Source organism: Tamandua tetradactyla, chromosome 5, assembly GCF_023851605.1.
Source record: "Tamandua tetradactyla isolate mTamTet1 chromosome 5, mTamTet1.pri, whole genome shotgun sequence".
Classification (NCBI taxonomy): Eukaryota; Metazoa; Chordata; class Mammalia; order Pilosa; family Myrmecophagidae; genus Tamandua; species Tamandua tetradactyla.
In genome coordinates this window covers 83,043,149-83,063,914 of record NC_135331.1, presented here as the reverse complement: position 1 = coordinate 83,063,914, position 20,766 = coordinate 83,043,149, and the positions used below count along the sequence as shown (strand labels likewise).

Below are 20,766 nucleotides of genomic sequence, written 5' to 3'. Positions count from 1 at the left end.
TGATTTCTAAATGTTGGGTTAATTTCTTTTTTTCCGTTAATTAAAAAAAAAAAAAAAGAGAAGGGGTAATTGGAGCTGAAGGGATACAGACTGTACAATGGGACTGGATATAAAAACTCAGAAATGGACAGCACAATACTACCCAATTGTAATGCAATTATGTTAAAACACTGAATGAAGCTGCATGTGAGGTATAGGTTTTTTTTTTTTTCTTTCTATTATTGTTTTAATTCTTATTCTGTTGTCTTTTTATTTCTTTTTCTAAATCGATGCAAATGTACTAAGAAATGATGAATATGCAACTATGTGATGTTATTAAGAATTACTGATTGTACATGTAGATTGGAATGATTTCTAATTGTTTTGTTAATTCTTTTTTTAATTAATAAAAAAAGAAAAAAAAAGAAAATATTCTGTTCTGTTTAATGTTCAAAAAAATAGAAGAAAAATATTTGTGGGAGATAGTTAAGAGGCATAATTAGCAAGAAAGAAAAAAACTAAGGATTGGTAAATAGTATATGTAGTCCACTTAGGGACCAGGCCATTAAAATTTCTGCAACAGAGCAACAATATACTTTCTCATTTACTAATGACAGCACTCACCAGGATGAACATAATTGTTACTTATAGTTGTCTTTTGCCTGATTTTGAATTTTATCTAAGTGGACTCATACTGAGTGTCCATTTTTTGTGTTGGCTTCTCACTCATAAATTCTAATAATTAGTATATATTTTTTTCTATATACTGAAATGTATTTTCTATAAACAGTGACATTTCTTTCTTTCTTTTTAACACATTTACCTTTTTTTTTTTTTTGGCTGATGCTGTCTTCTTTTCTCAAATAAAATATTTAGGACCATGAGGACAATGTGGAATAGAAATAATGCTTAAATGTTTTCTTTTTTTGCCTAGAGTGAGGTAACAACACATGCAGTTCAAAGTAGTTTGCAACATTTTCATTTTATTTTTTTTAACTTAAAATCTACCTCCCAATGTATTACACTGGTTGCATAGGGTGCATGAACAGGAGTAAGCCTGCTCAAAATATTCAAGGTCCCTTATAGATTCTCCTAAAAAATTTTACAAATTGTAACTCTCAGTGTCTAAATATTTTCTATAAGGCAATTCAGCTTTGCTGTGAAAATTTAGCAACTAGAAAAAAAAATTCTTGGAAGTTAATCCATGGTTATCCATTTTTGAATAGATTACTAAATATATGAATTGATGATTTGACAAATCAAGTTGCATAAATATGACATAATAGAAGTGAATAAATAATAGATATGAATTATGAGAGAATATTTAAGAGACAATGTGTGTGTGTGTATATATATATATATGATTTGCTATCATTTTAAATACAATTTAACAATGAAAGTACAAGAGAAGGGGAACATTGTAATTAAAAATGTTAATGGAAGATGCATCTCCTTGAACTGAAAAATCATTTTTTCAGATTTAAAAGATGCAATAAAATTCTAGCAATAAAAACTGACTAATGAAAGGAACTTGTGAAATTTTAGTATAGACTATGAACTCCAAGGATAAAAAGGAAACCCTACAAATTCCCAGAGAGAGAAAATTGGTTGCATAAAAACATGAGATAACCTAGTGGCACTGGCCTTCTATTCTGAAGAATAGATGAAAGTATGAGAAAAAAATGAATTAACAGGAAAAAGAATTATGAATCTAGAAACCATGCAAAGAGATATATATATATAACATAAAAAAATATGATATAAATGGCCAAATTTATAAATGCAAAAGAGAATGAGTAAGAAGTAGAACTCACGGTAAGAGTTTTGAACAATAAAAAGATAAAATTTCATAAAGGACAAAAGGTACTATTCACTGTGATAATATTAGCAATTATAAAAAACTTTATTCATAAAAAATTATAATAGAAATAGGTGAAGATGCAGCTATTAAAAATATACAATTATTATGACACATGCACAATCATATGGTATAGTAATAGTTTTCTGAAAAAGCAAAGTTTAAAGAATATGTGAAATAAAATATAGAAATATATTATACATACAGACATATTTACAAATGCATTCATAAACCTACATATATACATTCAGATCTAGATATAAGTATTGATGGGATAGCTTATGCTTGTGGATTGGAAGACATAATGTTAAGATGGCAATACCATTTAAAGCAATCTAGAGATTCAAAGCAATTCTAATAAAAATTCCCTTGGCTCCTTTGGTTGAAATGGAAAACTGTGTACTCAAGTTGTAAGGGGCCCCAAATAGCCAAAACAATACTGAAAAAGAAGTTAAAGTTTAAAGACATACATGTCCAAATTTCAAAACTTACTACAAATCTACAATGATAAAGGAAGTGTGGGATATAGGCATAAAGCCAGATATTTAGACCAATGAAATAGAATTGTGAGTCCAGAAATAAACCCATACATCTATGGCAATTCTTAATTCATCTTCGACAAGGTTATAAGACCATCCAATAGGGACAGAATATCACCTTCAACAGATGTTGCTGGTAACTCTGAATATCCACTTGTGAAAACATCTTCTTCACATTATATACAAAAATTAACTCAGATGAAATCAATGACCTATATGTCAGAGTTAAAATTATAAAACTCTTAGAAAAAAATATGGTGATGGGGGAGGGAATCTTCATTATGTTTGATTTGGGAATGGCTTCTTAAATATGTCACCAAATATATAAATAACAAAACGTAAGTAAATTAGACTTCATCAAAATTCAAAATTTTGTACATCAAAGATGTTATTAAGAAAGTGAAAAGCAATTTACAGTATGGAATAAACTATTTATGTCATATCTGATAATTTTCTAGTATTCTGAACATACAAAAAGTTCTTAAAACTCAACAAAAAAGTGCAAAAAAGATATCCATTATGAATGAACAAAAAGCTTGAATAGACATTTCTCTAAAGAAGATAAATAATTGGTCAATAAGCACATGAAAAGATGCTCAGGATTATTAATCCTTAGGGAAATGTAAAACAAAGGCAGAATGAAATACCAGCATGAAATACCCACTATGATAGCTCTATTAATAACAATAATAATGTTATTATTATTAAAAATAGGAAATAAGCATTGGTGAGGATGTGCAGAAATTGGAAATATTTACATTGCTGGTGGGGAGGTAAAGCGGTGCAGGTTTTGTCAAAAACATTTTGGCAGATTTTCAAAAATTTAAACATGGAATGGCTATATATCTCTGTAGATGGTGCATTGCAGGAACAGGCTCAGGCACAAAAGAAACTGTCAGCCAATGGCTGCTTCATTACTTATATAGCAGAAAGGCTCTGGATGAGTAGGGGAAGATACTTCATTTGATGATTCTTCTGGGGAAGCCAAACTGCTCAGGTCAGTGTGGGCGGATGGCAGCTCCACCTGCCCACTTCCTGGGGGAGTAGGAAGGGGAGGAGAGACCAATCTGTGCTGCCTGAGGGCTGGGTATATATTTTTTTTGCATGGGCAAGCACCAGGAATCAAACCCGGGTCTCTGGCATGAGGGCTGGGTATTTATATAGTGCACAGGTTAAGGGCACTGCCAATGAGAGTTTCTGCCCTGATAAGCAGCTAGAACTGCTTGTTCCTGGTTTTGGGTTCAAGGTGTGTTCAGGTTGTTCCATTAGACCTGATATCTCTCTGCAGCTCTCAAATGCAAATATACTGAAATATCTGCACACAAAGAAAAAGAGGGGTTTAGGTATTACCACATGAAGGGCTAATATTATAAGAGTATTCTATATTGCTTATGGAGTCTATAGTTATAAAACAACATGGAAGAGGGAATGGGGAAAAGGAATGCAGAGAAGTACATACAAAAATAGACCTTCAAGTCTCTGTGAAATATTTCCGTACAATTCTGTCAGTAACTGAAACAAGACAGAAAAATACTAAAAGATAGTAATTACCAATATCATCAATCAAATTGATCAAATTGGCTTTAACAGCACATTCCACCCAATAATAGTGTAAAAAATGTTTTTCAAGTACACACAGAGGATATTCAGAAATAAACCATATACTGGGTAATAAAACAAGTCTTCTCAAGAAATGTCAAAGGGTTGAAATTATACATAGTGTGATTATGACCTCAATAGAATTAAATTAGAAATCAAAAATAAAATGGTATTTTAGTTTGTAAGATGCCAAAATGCAATACACCAGAAATGGAATGGTGTTTAAAATAGGAATTTATTACATTCAGTTTTGAAAAATAATTTAAATTCCATTTTCAGGCCATGAAAATGTCCAAATTAAGGAAGCAATAAGACATTATCCTCACTCAAGAAAGGCTGATGCTGTCCTGAATAGCTCTGTCAGCTGGGAAGTCACATGGCTGGCGTGTGCTGGGGTCTTTGGATTCTGGACACCTCTCTCAGCTGGGAAGGCACGTGGCAACATCTGCCTAGTTTTCTCTCCTCATTTCATAAGGTTTCTCCAGGGTTACCTTTCTTCTGCATCTCCAAAGTTCTCTGCTGTGTGGCCTCTGTTGGGTCTAAAGCTTTTTCCAAAATGGTTCCCTCTTAAACGACTCCTGTAAGCAACCCCACCTTGAATGGGTGGAGACACATTTCCATGGAAATCACTTAATCAAAAATTACCACCCACATCTGGGTGGGTCACTTCTCCATGGAAACAATAAAAAAGATCCTATCTGGCAATATTGAATGATGATTAAAGAACTTGGCTTTTCTGGGGTATACAACAGATTCAAATCAGCACAAATGGTAACTGGAAAATACTTATTTGGCAATTGAATACACTTCTATGTAATCAATGGATCAAAGAAGAAACTAAAGGGAAATTAGAAAGTAGTTTTAACTGATAAAATATGAAAACACATACATCAAAATTTGTGAGATACATCTACAGTGATCCTTAGAGGAAAAATAGTAGTTTTAAAGACTTATTTTAGAAGAGATGAAAGGTGTATATTTAGTAATCTGCAATTCTACCTTAAGAATCTGGAAAGAGATCTCCAAATGAAACCCAAAGTGTATGTGAGAAAGGTAATAATAGAGACAGAAGTTGAAAACAATGAAATAGGAAACAAACAAACAAACGAGAGTATTGATGAAAACAAATACTGGTTCTTGGAAAGACAGGTAAAACCAAAAACATTTAGCTAGGAGGATAAAGATGAAAGAAAGAAGATTCAAATTAAGTGATATATATATGTATGTATAGTGTCCTGCAAATATTTACATGGGCAGGCACCGGGAAGTGAACCCGGGTCCTCTGGCATGGCAGGCAAGCATCCTTGCCTGCTGAGCCATCATGGCCCACCCTGCAAATATTTAGATGCTAATAATTGAACAAGAAGGATAACTCTAAGTTTATTAAAGTAAACTTTAATTCATTCTGGGACTGAAAAGATTTAAAGCTGGCCTTCCAGGCCTGTGAAGTATGGTCTATCTTTAGTCAACTCTTGTTCTTAGGATGAGTCTTTCTGGATTCTACAAAGAAAAATGGGTGTGGTTACCAGCAAACCCTTCTCTGTAGGCCCTGTACTCAAGGGTTGGTCCTCCAGTGGAATCTGCTAAGCATGCTGCCCAACTTCAAAACATTTTTCATTCCATTTGTGAGGGCAGATACCTCAAGTACCCCCAAATGGATGCCCAGGAGTTTTCTCCTTCTCCAGAATTTTTGTAATATAATTCCAAACTTCTTTGGTTGCTTTTTCATTCCTTCAAAGAGATGTTTAGCTTTTTGTATTTTTCTCAGAGATATAGTTAGTCTTAATAATCTAATTTGATAATACTTGGAAAAGAAACTATGGTTTCATTTTAAAGATTTGCCTATTTATTTGTTAATTATTACTAATGATTTTTTAAATTATTATATGAAAAAAGGAAATATGCTGCATGATAATCAGTAATTTACAGAGACCTTCTGTTTTTGGTAAATTTTTGATATATTGGAAAGACATGTTTAATGGTTATAAAACTAGATTTTTAAGGAGATCAACTTTGCTTCAAAGTTCCAGTAAGTCATTCAGTAAGTACCTTTGGTAAGCTAGTTAAACCATCCAGGCCAAGCTGTGCTAACTGTCTGAAAATGGTTTTTGTTGGGGATGAGGCTCTGATTTGTAGCATTTGCAGTTTTCCCTAGTGTTTATACTCCCATGACTCATATCAAGCTACTTAGGTTTTCACAAATGGCCCACAAAATTCCTGAAGATTTAACAGTGAGCACTTTTGAGCTGGTATTAGCACACAATTGCTTCCTGAACTGTTTTCTGAACTATAAAAGACAATGCTAGAAGCTCCCCTGGCCTGGCATCTCCTAATTAGGCAACACTGGAAATTTGCATTTGCTTTCCTCTCTTATCCTTCTGCTTTTAGTTCTCTCTCCATTCAACATAAATTTCCCTTACTAATTCAGCTTGATACAGGCCACTTTCCTTAGCATTCCCTCAGTACTTTGATAAGCCATTTGATAGCATATAAATTAATATTTGACATAATTTTTACCTGTTCTTTGATAAACAAATGCCTCTGCCTGAGTCACTGAGTTAGGTCAATATATTCTATCTACTCATGTTACAAAGACCCAACAAGTCTGCTTAATCTTTTGTGGTCATTATGGAGAGAGGTAACTTCTTGAGTCAAGGATAGAAAGTATGCATAATACCAGTAGTTTTCCACAACATAATAGAACCACTTGCTTGAAATGATGCTCCTGAATCTGTAAGCTTCTGGTTATGGGGCATGTAATGAAAAAAATCAAAATAACAGGAACTTTAAAAAAAATTAGAAGTTCATATCTCTCATATAAAGAGATACAAGACTAGGGTCCACAAATTTGTCAGGAATTCAGATTCTGCTGATATTTCTGCTCTAACATTCCTTGGTTTTGACATTTGTTTTCATTATGCCTGCTATATACTAGAGCTTCATCCATCACTTCTAGTTTCCAGGGCAGCTGGATGGATGGAGGAGTTAAAAATATGCATTGTCCTTCATATAAGGGGAACTTCTGGGTATACCAATCTATTTAAATGGCCAGAATTAATTGTAGCATTGCCTAGTTGCAAGAAATGTGCAACTAGGTGCATTTCACTAAGAAATATGTTATTCACCTGAGTTCATTTGTCACTCTAAATAAATTCAGTTTTCTTTTACTAAACTGCTAGAGAACATTTGAAAATATTGGAATTGTTGGTGTAGACAACTGACAGCCTTGTTCAAACTTCATAATACTTTGAAATCCCATTGGCCCTATATCTAATTCAAAGAATAATACCTTCAGAATGACCTTGAATAATATCCAATCATGTTCTAACTCAGGAGTTCTGGAGGCAAAAAGTATCAACCAGATTACATAAGGTTGGGAAAATAAATTCTTTCTGTGGAATCCCAAAGAGTACATCTGTTTCTTTTAAGAAGTCTGCAATAAAGTAATTTTCTATTCAAATGACACCTTCCTTTTGCATACTCTTTGTCCTTTGCCTTCTCAAATAATGAACATTCAGTACCTTGCCCACTTTCATTATCATTGAAATAATAAGCATTAAGTCTTTATTCTTTACCTTAATATGCACATTTGGTTCTCTATTTTCTTTTTTTTTTCTTTCCTTTGACAGAAACAAAAAGTTACTTAGTCAAAATTATGTATAAGTAGAATAATATTGGGCTTTTGAGACTTTTAGAATATTAAGGAGAAATATTAACTACATCAACATACTATGGCACAAAATTGAATTGTACATTTTAATGACTATTTTTGAAAACTCTTCTGTTAATTCAGAAAAAGTCACAATATGAATATTAGCAGTTTAGCGTGATTAAACAATTAGTTGCCATCATTTTTGCTTGAATTCATGTTGCATTATGTACATAGTTTGTGATAGTAGTTATGTGATTCATGTCATTATATTCAATGGCTGATTTGCCTGCTTCTTCACAATCACTTCTTTTCTTTCTAAATATTGGTTTTTTCCTACTAATAAAGATAAACCTGCTCATGATAACTCCTGAGAGATGGAATCATACTGTTTCCTGACATTCTCCAGTGAGAAGAAAATATGAGTCTCCAGAGGACTGAGGAAGGATAAGTATGCAGAATGAAAATAATTACAATATGGCATATTCACATTACACTGCTTTTCAGGGATAAAGCAGGTTCAAATGCATCATCACATAATCAGCACAGACTTTTATATTTCTCTGATTTTTTTTATGTGCATAGAGTTGCGAACATATCAAGCAGGGACACAATAATCTCTCAGGAGACACACAACCTTCCTGAAATCAGACAGAGTCCCTGAATACAACAAAGGCTTCTCAGTGCAATCTTTGATGTGAAAATGGGACAGTTTTACATCCTATAAATGTTGGAGGATATAAGGAGAAGGTTCAGAGAAAATCAAGGGTGTGTCACCTGAAGCCATTAAAATCCACTGTTTTTCCTTCAAATGTTATGATTAAAGGTATGTGATCTAGCTGAAGCCTTAAGAAAACAGGGTTGTAAAAGATGGTGGATTAAAGTGTGAGACTGGGCAGCTGATCGTCAAAGGACATTTTAGTACTGGTTATTTTTTTTAATGAGTTTATTATTTCCTTCTCTGAAGAGAATAATACATCACTCAACCTCATAGTATCTCTGTCATAAAATTGTTGAAAGTTGCTTAAAATTAATTATTTCATTGGAAGTTGATATCTCTTTTAATGTTGGGGAATAGAAATACCTCGTTTATCCTCTATATGTTTATGCATTAATTGATAAGATTCTGTTGGGTTATTTTATGTTGTCACCCAGCTAAGTATTAGGTCCCAGTTGAAGTTGCTATGGGGGATTGTAAAAAGCAAAAGGTAATCATTTTTATTATCCTTAGTGACAAATTTATACAAATTTCTATATCATTAAAGCATTTTAGAGATAATGATTACATAAAAGAAAGTTAACATTAACAAGTGTTCCTTGTATGCTTAGCACTGTACATATACAAATACAATTATCTAAAGTACATCACATATTTTCCTATGGCTGATAGAAAACAAAGAAATCTTTAACTGTGAAAACAGAGTTGAATAATAGCAGTATAAGAACATTTCTAATTACGTTGGAGCTGATTTTTTGTGTGTATGCTGGATATTTTTTTCCAAAGAAGAACTATATAAAGTGTGCTTGCCTTGCATATTGGGGCTGGGTAAAGTGGCATGTGGAAGCAAACCATTAAGATATAAAAAGTATCTTATCTCCCTCCTATATTTCTTTTATAGCTCCAGTGATCACTAAAAGTCCGTCTCCTGATTTAAATCAGCAGAACCTGGCTAGTGCTCAGTGGCCACTTCGTCTCTCAAAACATTTAAGGGGAATTTTTATAATAATTAATCATTGGCATGGAATCCTATTTCTTCAGATACACACATGACCAGTTAGAATGACTTGATTACTGACTCCACATAGGTTATTCAAAGATTGGTAATAACAATATTCTACGTAGTTTCTTATGCGTTTGTTAATGTGATGATTTAAAGGCTGGAGGTTTGACAACTAATAAAGTTGCTATAAAGTTGACAACTAATAAACTGCATTTTAATGACTGTTCCTTACTTTTTATTCATGGTTTGCTTATACAATATTTGCGTTTGTAACCCAGAACAAGTCAACATGATAACAGGAAGGACTTCATCCTATACAAGGAAAAGGTGGATCAAGAAGTTTGTCAAGGAAATGTTACAATTGAGGGAGAGCAATATTATGTTGCCACTCTTCTAATAGTGGCACTCTTCTAAGTGCTTGTGGGAATGAATTACTTAGTATTCATAGAAACTCTGTAAAGAAGGTACTATTTTAATCTACTTTTATAAATGGGCAATCTGAGCTTAAGAAAAATGTTAAATTTGACGCAGCTGTTTGATGACTGCAATAGGATTTGAACCCATAGAGAATAGCTCCAGAAATATGTGTGTGGATGTGTATTTGTGGCTGTACAGATGTATGTGCATATGCAAGAATGTACATATTTGTACACATCTGTTTGTGACTGCATCTTGTATGTTTAGCCATGATAATTAGTATCCTCAAAAATCGTGTATTTTTTAAACTATACCGACTTACAATGCGTAGTTAATGTGGTATAACAAATGTTTTGAAAGTTGAAAAAGTGCTTTGTATCCCATTTCTACCACTTGCAAGTTTTCTCTCTGTTCTCAGAAATCCCACTTGATCAATCTGAGCCTCTATTCTTATCTATAATTTCAGTTTCTGCTCCCCCATTATGGTAGTTATGGGGTGATTGCTTAGTGAATGTTTCACTGTTTAATCATGATTAAATGTATGGATCATAGAATAATAATACTGGAAGATATTAGGTTTATTTAAATTTGTCAATGAAAATAATTCCTTATTAGCAAATAACATGATTAAATCAGAATCCCCTAAATTTCAAAAGCATTAAAGAATGGGTAGAGCCTAAAAACAGGTAATTTTATACTGCTAAAAACTTATATGGCTGCATTTAATATTGTTCCTTCAGTATCGACTAAAACCTCATAGAAATATCAATGTTCACTACCTGAATGTCTTCACAGTAATGCATCTGAAAATGTGAATGGTTTGGATTGATGATTTGCACAATGTGTGGAAACATTTTGAATTTTGTCAGACACGATACAATAACACAACCTCAAGTTATGCTAAGGAAAAGATAGAGACCAGAGCAATTGAAGTGAAACCCTCTCAATCTTCTGCCCTTTATAGAGCAAATTAAATTTCTGGTTAATTACATTTTAAAAAGAATAAACCAAACTACAACACATCCACAGAAAAAATAAGGAAAATTTTGTCCATTTTGATAATCATTGAGTTGAGAGTTAAAGAGCTGTCATATCTCAGGAGATCATATTTATTTTAAATGACTTCAGAAAATATTTATGAATGGGCAAAATATACAGGCAGCAAGAATAATGTTTAGCATTAGACCTTCTTTTAGAGCATGAGAACTTGTTAATTGTTAAGTGTGGTTCACATAGTGCTAAACATGAAAAGATTTCAACACCTTGTTTCTAAAGCTACTCCTTAGAAAAAATGAGCAAGTAATTTTCATCAGAGTGGTGCTAGTGCTATCATATCAATGATAGGGCAATGGAACCAGTGGAGGGAATTAGGAAGGATTTCAAGAAAGGAGACATAGCCACCTGATGAACACTTGAACACAGATCACAGTTCACTAGGTGGACAATCAGGGAAGCAAATTTCAAGCCCCCATGGGAAAAGGAGTACAGTGAAAGGGAAATAAGTGTAAGCAAGGCAGGAACTAAAAGATGCAGTTATATTGACATGACTGTAACCTGGGTTCATTTGGGTATGGTAGCCAGTCACCTGAGTGAGACGTCTTTATGAATCATATTAGGAAATTTGAATTTGAATTTGCAGGCAATGGAATTTTCATTTAGTAAAGACACTTTGGTGGAGAAAAGACGGCAGATGAGAAATATTGAAGGTTAAAAATTAGTTACAATGATGGAGTTATCTTGGTAGCACACCGCTACTTTTTGTCATTCACATATCAATTAGTGCATTTTGTCCTCAGGTACCCTCTTTGACCACCCACTCTAAATTGGCATGTAAATTTATGCCAATTTATCAGTAAAGACACCAGTTTTGATTCTTTGCACTACACCAGTTATTAGTGTATGGCATGATTATTTAGTTTGTGCTTTCCTTCGCTAACCTGTTTGCTCAGGAAGCAAATAATAATGTATTTTGTTTATTGCTATATCCCAACAGCTAAGACAGTAACTGGCAAGTATACTTTCTCAATACATACTTATTGAATGAAAGGGTAAAGAAAGAAATTTAGTCAGTGACAACTGAAATAGACAGAAATGGATTACTATGAGAGAAATGGGAAACATTTATTTGGTAGAGCTTAAAAAATTATTAAGGGAAGGGATGAAGAGGGAATTGAAGTGAAATAATTTGTTTCGCTGTGTGCTTGGAGAACAAAAGGTATTTTGGATGCATGAATTGAGATGATGGACCTAAAAGAGGATTGAATTTTAAAAGATATGAGAATGCTTATAATTTTAGAATCTTTGGATTGTAGATTGTATGTAAGGAATAGTAAATATCATTATCTTTCTGACATAAAGACCTTATTATAAGCATTCTAAAAAAATTATGTTTCTCCTCTGAAGGAATTTTTCTGATGACTTTACCATTCTCTTTTCCAGGTCATGAGCCTCAACTGCTCCTTGTGGCAGGAGAACAGCATGACTGTCAGACGCTTTGCATTTGCCGCATTCTCTGAGGTCCCTGAGCAGTGTTTCCTCCTGTTTACCCTCATCCTGCTCATGTTCCTAGCATCACTAACAGGCAATGCGTTCATCGCCCTCGCCATCTGGACCACCCCAGGGCTCCACACTCCCATGTACTTCTTCCTGGCCAACTTGTCTCTCTTGGAGATGGGCTACACCTGCTCTGTCATACCCAAGATGCTGCAGAGTCTTGTGAGTGAAGCCCGAGAGATCTCTCGAGAGGGTTGTGCCACACAGATGTTTTTCTTTACATTATTTGCTATTAGCGAGTGCTGTCTCTTGGCAGCCATGGCTTTTGACCGCTATATGGCCATATGCTCCCCACTCCACTATGCAACACGAATGAGTCGTGGGGTGTGTGCCCACCTGGCAATGGTTTCTTGGGTGGTGGGATGCATGGTAGGACTGGGCCAAACCAACTACATTTTCTCCTTGGACTTCTGTGGCCCCTGTGAGATAGACCACTTCTTCTGTGACCTCCCACCCATCCTGGCCCTTGCCTGTGGGGATACATCCCATAATGAGGCTGCAGTATTTGTTGTGGCAATACTTTGTATATCCAGCCCATTTTTGCTTATTATTGCTTCCTATGGAAGAATTCTAGCTGCTGTGCTGGTCATGCCCTCACCTGAGGGCCGCCATAAAGCTCTTTCCACCTGTTCTTCCCACCTACTTGTGGTAACACTTTTCTATGGCTCAGGATCAGTCACCTACCTGAGGCCCAAGGCCAGCCATTCCCCAGGAACAGACAAACTCCTCGCACTCTTCTATACAGTGGTGACATCCATGCTCAACCCCATCATCTATAGTTTACGGAACAAGGAAGTCAAGGCAGCCCTCCGCAGAACCCTGGGCAAGAAAAATTTTTGATGTAGGGGTAGGTACTTGAGGACTATGAAACCTCTTCTGACGATATGCACATATTACCCAAGACTAAATAAACCAACCAACAAACTGCAGCCTGTGCATTCATCAACCTGTTGTAAGGAGCTTCTTTAATATCAGTTTTTGTAATTTTGGAGTCATCTCTGTTCTCAGAGCTAGAGTTCTGATTATAAATGCTGGAAGAAAGTTGTCTATTGAAGAATTTTATGAGGTGAGTTCAACACTAGAAAGGTTTTACAGAATATTTGAGACTTTGTTCAGAATATAAATGGCTAGCTCCTCTCTCAGTAGCCTGGAAAATTCTAACTCTGTATGGCCAGGCATTTTCTAGCCTCTGAGGGGCCTATGTATGCCCTGGTCATATGAGGGCCTTTTGTACATATATCTACCCCACATGACTTTTAATCCACGTTAACTGTGGGAAGTGCTTTATTTTATTAAACAAAAATGTTATAATAATTTCTTCAATTTTATTAATTGATGCATAATATGAAGTCAAAATTTCTTTTTGTGAATTGCAGATGTCGTAACAATATGTCAACAAGAAAAAAAGAGCTAACACAAGTTCAGAGGTACTTGTTACAGAATATTAAAAGCACATTAGGAAATATATATTTGCATTCCAGATGTGGAAAGGGTTTTAAAAAGAAAGAAATAATAGTAAAGTTCAGAATGAAATAAGAAAAGTGCTGTAAAAATAATTACATAAATACTTTTCATATTATAATATAATTTTTAAAATATTATAAATGTCCAGATGAATCCACTGTCTATATATTTGAGATCATTCAAAGAATTACTCTTAGAGAAATGAACATAGTTACACTCCATTCAGTAGCTCCAGGCAACAAGCCATTGCCTTGGATGTGAACATCTGCTTCTCAGGGAGGTGCCCTATTAGCACTTAACAAATGAGGGTTTAAAGAGTTGCCATATTTTAATTGTAAAATCACAAAAAGAGGCATACTCTGAGTGCTACTATGATTTATTTGAGGATTATCCCCCAAATAAAGTGATTTAGTCTCCCCTTAATCTAGTAAAAATATCTCTATCGGGGGATAGTACTGATACTCAATGATGAATCACGTGTGTGTTTGTTCAACATCTATATTTTATTACAGATAGTCTAATTCCTTCATTTAAACATAATACTTTGTTGTTTTCATTTACACATGAACATAGAAGTTAATAATGGATGCAACCTAAACATGCAAAAATAAATGACTAGTTTATTATTTTACAATTATTACCAGGACTTATTTACACCCAGTAGAGAAGTGTAAATTATTCTAGAAAGACATGAGCAAATTATTAAGTATAAACTAAGTTAAAGAAATTCATATAGTACTGCCCATTTTTGTTATTATAATAACTATATAAGTAAGCTTCATAGGATGCAAATGAAATGTTAGTAGTTTATTTGGGCAGTCATATTTTTGGTGAGTTTTTTTAATCCCTGTTTCTAAGGTCTCTTCAATGAAATGTAATTCATCTGCAATAAAAATAGTAAAATATTTAACTGCTGGCATTTTTCTTAAATATAAAACTTGCTTTTCAGAGTAAATTTATAGAACACATGAAAATCAAAATTTCACATTTAATCCACTTATGAACATCAACCCATTGATAACCAATACAAGTATTTGATTTATTTTGTTTAGCTACTTTCTTTCTGTGAACCATAAAAATCATTTGTCATGATAGCTTAAGTGATGAAAATATATACTATTTGAAAAAAGTTGTACATTAAAACATGAAAAATGTGTATATTAGAACATTTAAATTTTTAAAGTTTTGTCTATACTGTCATTAACTAACTTATTCTCAATACTTTCTGTATTAAATATTCCTGAATTGTTAGTTAGTGAGAAATTCCTCACTGACTTTGATTCTTGAACTCTATTTGGTACTTAGAGCCTTTGGTGCACATTTTCTTCAGCATCAGCTCTAACAATTACAACAATAATATGTCACTCATTAAAAGAATTCTGATCATGTGAAAGGGACAGTGAGTTCATCAAATGTGTGGTCTAATTTGGTCTTTCCATGATTATTGTCCTTATTCTACACAGGTGGAAACCGAAGAATTGACTGTTGGAGTAACTTGTCCCCACAGCATGTGAAAAATGGGCTTAGGGATCAGCCCACACAGGCTGACTCCAGAACCCAGACTGTGAGGTGGAGATTGCTGAGGGGTGGCTCATCACTGCTGATTCCCCAGTTCCTAGATAAATAGAGTGAAAAGGATGAAATGGTTCCAGAAGTTGGCTTGCTAGGAAGTTATAGCCTTGTTTAGACTCTGTTCTAACTCAGGGGCTTGGCAATGTTATTTTTCTTTTTGAAAGCCTCTCCTTTGGTTTTAATCAGTATATGATCTGTAAACAATATCTTTTTAATTTATATTTGGAAATAATCCTAAAGGAATCTCAAACATTATCTAAATTCACTTCTATCTTTCAGATAAACACAGTATAACCTCTTTTCTAGGTTCACCATATAAAAATTGGGTCATAAGTATGTTCTGTCATAAAACACAAATTTCAGGCAGACTTTTCAAATGTGCTAATGATTAGTTGATTCAATAATGGATGGAGTAGCAGGGGATAAAGGACAGGTTGTTCAAGACTGAAAAATAAGGAGCCCAAAGATAAAGTTCCTCACAGGGAATGATCATCTTTCAACCTTTAGAGTGCTTAGGGTTATTTTTAATGCCAAGTTATAAAATCATAATAAATTATCAGTTTCTGCAAGTTAAGTTCTCTCTTCGCAGAACTGTATACCAGTCTTTGGTTCTTAGCTGACAAATGGTAGGCCAACTCTGCCCTCCATGCTTGTGTAAATAAAGTTTTATTGGAACACAACTACTCCCATTCTTTTATATACTGTCTATGACTGCATTCATGCACTAATGGCAGAGTTCAGAAATTGGTACCGAACCCACAGGGTCACAAAGCCTAAAATATTTACTCTCCAAACTTTCATAGAATATGTTCACTTAGTAATGTGAGAGATGAAAAGAGACTTAAGAAACTAACAACAAAATGCAATATATGGTACTGGTTTGAATCCTGATTTGTATAAATCCAAAGAGAAGTAATTTATAAGTCAGGAAATATAAACCAGGACTGATAGGTAAAATAAAAAAATATCATTAATTTTCCTTCTACATTACTTATGATTCCAATGATGAGAGGCCTGGGATTCAGTTTTTAAATTACAGCAAAAATGTGGGTGAAATTAGGTAAAACAAGGTTGTCCAAATATTGAAAATTGTTAATGTCATCTTGCTGTATACATAGGTTTATATTATTCTATCTACATCTCTCTGTTTGAAATTTTTACATATTAAAATATTAGTATTTTGTCCATTATATGTTGTTTTCTATTTTTATTTTATATATATCAATTAAATTGCCGTTATAACTTAAGTCTTTTCAAATGTATTGAGACTTGTTTTATTATCCAATATATATCCAATCTGCTCTAAATGTTCTCTGTGTGCTTGAAAAAATGTTGAACACATTTGTTGGATACAGGGTTGTCTCTGTATATTTGTTAGGTAATTCTTGTTAATTGTCTGATTTATTTGTTATATATCCTTATTTATGTTAATATGGCTTTTCTATCAGTTATTCTGAGGGTTTTGTTTAAATCTTCAATTAAGACTGCTAATTTGTCTATCTTTGAATTTTTCTTCATATTTTGAACCTATGTTATATAATGCTTATTATATGCAGATTATTAAACTTCCTGATTGATGACTTATTTTGACATTATGAAATTTTCCTCTTAGCTTCAAGTAATTGTTTTTCCTTCAAAGTCTACTTTGTTTGATACTAGTAAGTCCAGCTCACTTTTTTGTTGGATAATGCTTCCTGGTATTTATTTTTTTTATCTTTTATTTTCAAATGTTTGGTATCTTCATATGTTAAGGTGTGTCATGGTCAGGTTGATGTGTCAACTTAATCAAGTGGTGGTACCTGTTTGTCTGGTTGGGCAAGTGCTGGCCTGTCTGTTGCGATGAGGACATTTCATAGAATTAAATCATGATCATCTCAGCTGCATCCACAGCTGATTCCATTTGTAATCAGCTAAGGGGAGTATCTTTTGCAATGAGCGATGCTTAATCTAATCACTGGAAGCCTTTTAGGAAGGATTCAGAAGAGGTCTGCAAGCCTCTTCTGTGGAGTTCATCCAGACCCTCCTTAGGAATTGTCAGCTTCACAGCCTGCCCTGAAGATTTTGGATTCTGTGTTTCCACAATTATGTGAGACATTTTTATAAATTTTATATTTATGAGTGTTTCCTGTTGATTCTGTTTCTCTACAGAACCCCAACTAATACAAGGTGCATTCTAGTTTTTGTTTTTTAATTCCATTCTGACAACCTTTGTAAGTATTTGGAAATTTAGGCCACTTATAATTAATAATTACTGCTATGATGATATATATACATATTAGCTCTGAATGCTGAGTGGGCTAGAAGCAATGATACTTGATTAGCAGAAACCACTTCTAGCTCCCGCTTCCTGGTTCCTAAGTACCATTCTACAATAAAAGAAACAAGGGCTCATTGAAAAAGTTATGGATTCCATATATGGAGCAAGAAGAATAAGATGAAACTGAAAAATCTTTTGCCAGAAAATAAGAAAGTGCTTGAGAAAGACGGGGTATTTTGTAAGGACACTGGATCAAAAGGCACGGATAGTCAGTGATCAAATGAAACTATTTGAGCAACGAAATAAAATATACCATTGCATATAATTCATATAATAACATTAATACCCACAAGCATGCAAGGACTGAAGAAAGAATGGAAAGGACTGAAAGAATGAAGAAAGGAAGGAAGGAGGGTGGGAAAGATGGAAGAGGGGAATGCTGGGAGGAAGAGGAGGGGGGAATTACTCTACCTTACAGAAGAATTCCACTTAACAAATGGAGAAGCAGTGAGGGAAATACAAAATCACCATTAGGCAAACATCATAATAAAAGCTGTTGCAGTCAAGATTCACCAATGGATTCTAAATTCAGTGGGCTAGGCTTTGATGAAAAAGGATGCACCCATACTATCAAATTCCTACCTAAGTGATTTTATTAATAGCAAACAGAAAAAAATAAGTGCACAATGGAGGCACCTCCTTGATCCAGCATTAAAGGATAAGATATAGGTATCATTTGCCTTCTGTTATGATGAAATACGAAGAGCACAACCCTTCTGTAGTATTCTGCCAAAATGCATAACCTCAATATAATAATGAGGAAACTTTAGACAAATCTAAATCAAGAGATATTCTACAAAAACGCTGATCAGAACCTTTCAGGTACCAAGGACATGAAAGAAAAGAAAAGGCCAAGGAGCTGTCACAATTTGGAAGACCTTAAGAGACAAAATAACTAAATGTAATTTGGGATCCTGAAATGTTAAAAAAAGGCAGTAGTGACTAAACTGTTGTAATTCTACTTAGGTCACAGGTTCATTTATAGTATTGTTCCCTGTTAATGCCCTGGTTTTGATACTTAACTACTATGGTGTTCTAGTTTGCCAAGTTGACACCTGAATCTAACTACCATGTGTCTACCCCTTGTCAACTTGGCAACTATATGCATCACCTTAAAAAATATTAAAGTGGCACAAATTCTCTTCTGGCTGTGGACCTATGAATCTCAAAACAAGGTATCTGGTGCCAATATGCAAAGGAGGGACAGTCACAGGATCCATAGGGCAAAATTGGAAGGAAAACCTGCAGGGCAAACACCATTGGATTTCAAAGTCTGAAAGTCATTTTTCCTTCAGCTTTAGAAAGTCCCATCCTTTCCAAGGGCCTGTGCAGCATCCTGCCTCTTTCCAAATTAACCTTGGGGAACACTGAAGAGACCACCTTTTCTCGGCTCCACTCTCTCCAGGCATCAGGCCCACACCTGGGCTCTCTGCCATTTCTGGGGCACACGCTCAACCCCTCCATGTGGTGGCAGCCAGGCTCTCTGCAGTCCCCAAGGACTGTGCTTATACCTTCTCAAAGGCCTGAGGCAACGCAACTCTTCCACTGCAATGAGATGGGAGGCTTATCCTCTGCCCTCGGGACAAACTCACCCTCTCCATGTATATGGGTGGGTCCACTCTCCTACCCGAGGTTTTTTGGCTACAGACCTGAGCTTCCATGGTTCTCACTCTGCAAACTCCAATTTGTCCCTATTGTGTCCCCCTTTGTCCAGATTGGCAGTGGTTCCATTTATACCAGCAGTCTCTTCAAGCACTCCAAGACTTCTCCATCATTCTCTCCACAGTTCCTCCAAAATCTTTCCCTTAGCCATCCAAAAAAAAAAAATGTTCTAACATATCTGGTACTTGCAAACTGTGGCAGCACCCCACTCTCTGGTACTAAATCTCTTCTAGTTTGCTAGCTGCCAGAATGCAACACACCAGAGACAGATTGGTTTTCAGTAAAAGGCAATTTCTTTAGTTAATGTATAATTCTTCAGAGGAAAGGCAGCTAACTTTCAACTGAGGTTCTTTCTTACTTGAGAAGGCACAAGGCAATCTCTGCTGGCCTTCTCTCCAGCAGGCCTCTGGGTTCCAATATCTTTATTGGATAGATATCCAATATCTTTCCCCAGGGTGGTTCCTTTCTGCTCTCTAAAGGCCTGGACCAAGCTGCAAGTGCCAAGATGAGGTATGCTGAGCTGCTTGGGTTGTGCTACATTGAGCTCTCTCATTTAAGCACCAGCCAATTAAGTCAAACATCATTCATTATAGCAAGCATGCCTCTTAGCCGACTGCAGATGTAATGAGCAACAGATGAAGTTCACATACCATTAGCACATGTCCACAGCAACAGAACTAGGCACATTCACCTGGTCAAGTTGACACCTAAACCTAACTACCACATATACCAAACTTAGATATACTTATTGTTTGGAAAGCTATTTGTTTGTTGGTTATTTTAAATATTCAGATCCAATGACAATACATAAAATTGACTTTTCAATTTGCATTAGATTCCAGCTATGGAGCTAAAGGTTTGATCAAAAATGATGAGAGCTATTCTGTGTTATCAGATTCATAAAAATGACTCATGAAACCTCTCTTGGGGTTTCCTCTGTGGATGGGAGAGATGAGAATATCCTTGGGTGTACAGTCCCAAGGTTACTTCTTTATTTTAAAAAAATTATGAAATGTAGCATATATACAAAACAGCAATACATTTCAAATTACATTTCTACAAGTGGCTATAGAAGATTTGGTCTAGGTTACTGTTCCAAAATTTTAATTTTTCCCTTTAACTACTCCAAGACTCTGGAGACTGAAAGAAATATCAATATAATAATTCATCAATCATTCTCACTAGCTAAATTCTATCTTCTCTGTTAAAACTCCTCCTTCTCCTTTGATCTTTCTTCCAATCTTTAGTAGTATATGGGCTTTGCCTTTTCTAAAATTTAATATTGTAAAGGGATGTCAGTCATATGCGATAGGGAGATGGAAAAAGTTGATATTCTTATAGAGGCTGGCCCCTCTGGGTTTCATGACTTATCTGGCCTAGAAACTCATCTGGAGTTTGTACATTTCTGGAAAGTGAACTTTGTACATGAGACTTTT

General features: G+C 34.7%; 1 protein-coding gene across 1 annotated transcript; it reads left to right on the top strand.

The window, feature by feature from the left end:
* The first annotated feature begins 12,204 nt into the window (after positions 1-12,204).
* Positions 12,205-14,496, top strand: LOC143682560 (olfactory receptor 10C1-like). Its single transcript, XM_077159180.1, has 2 exons — positions 12,205-13,138; positions 14,468-14,496. Exons 1-2 carry the CDS (start codon positions 12,205-12,207, stop codon positions 14,494-14,496), a joined length of 963 nt encoding a protein of 320 aa, XP_077015295.1.
* Positions 14,497-20,766: the final 6,270 nt, after the last annotated feature.

Bases quoted from the DNA above. Each gene is read 5' to 3' on its own strand.
- LOC143682560 (XM_077159180.1), top strand. From the start codon at position 12,205: ATGAGCCTCAACTGCTCCTTGTGGCAGGAGAACAGCATGACTGTCAGA. The intron at 13,139-14,467 runs GCAAGAAAAATT...TATTCTAGAAAG, and splicing joins AGCCCTCCGCAGAACCCTGG to ACATGAGCAAATTATTAAGT.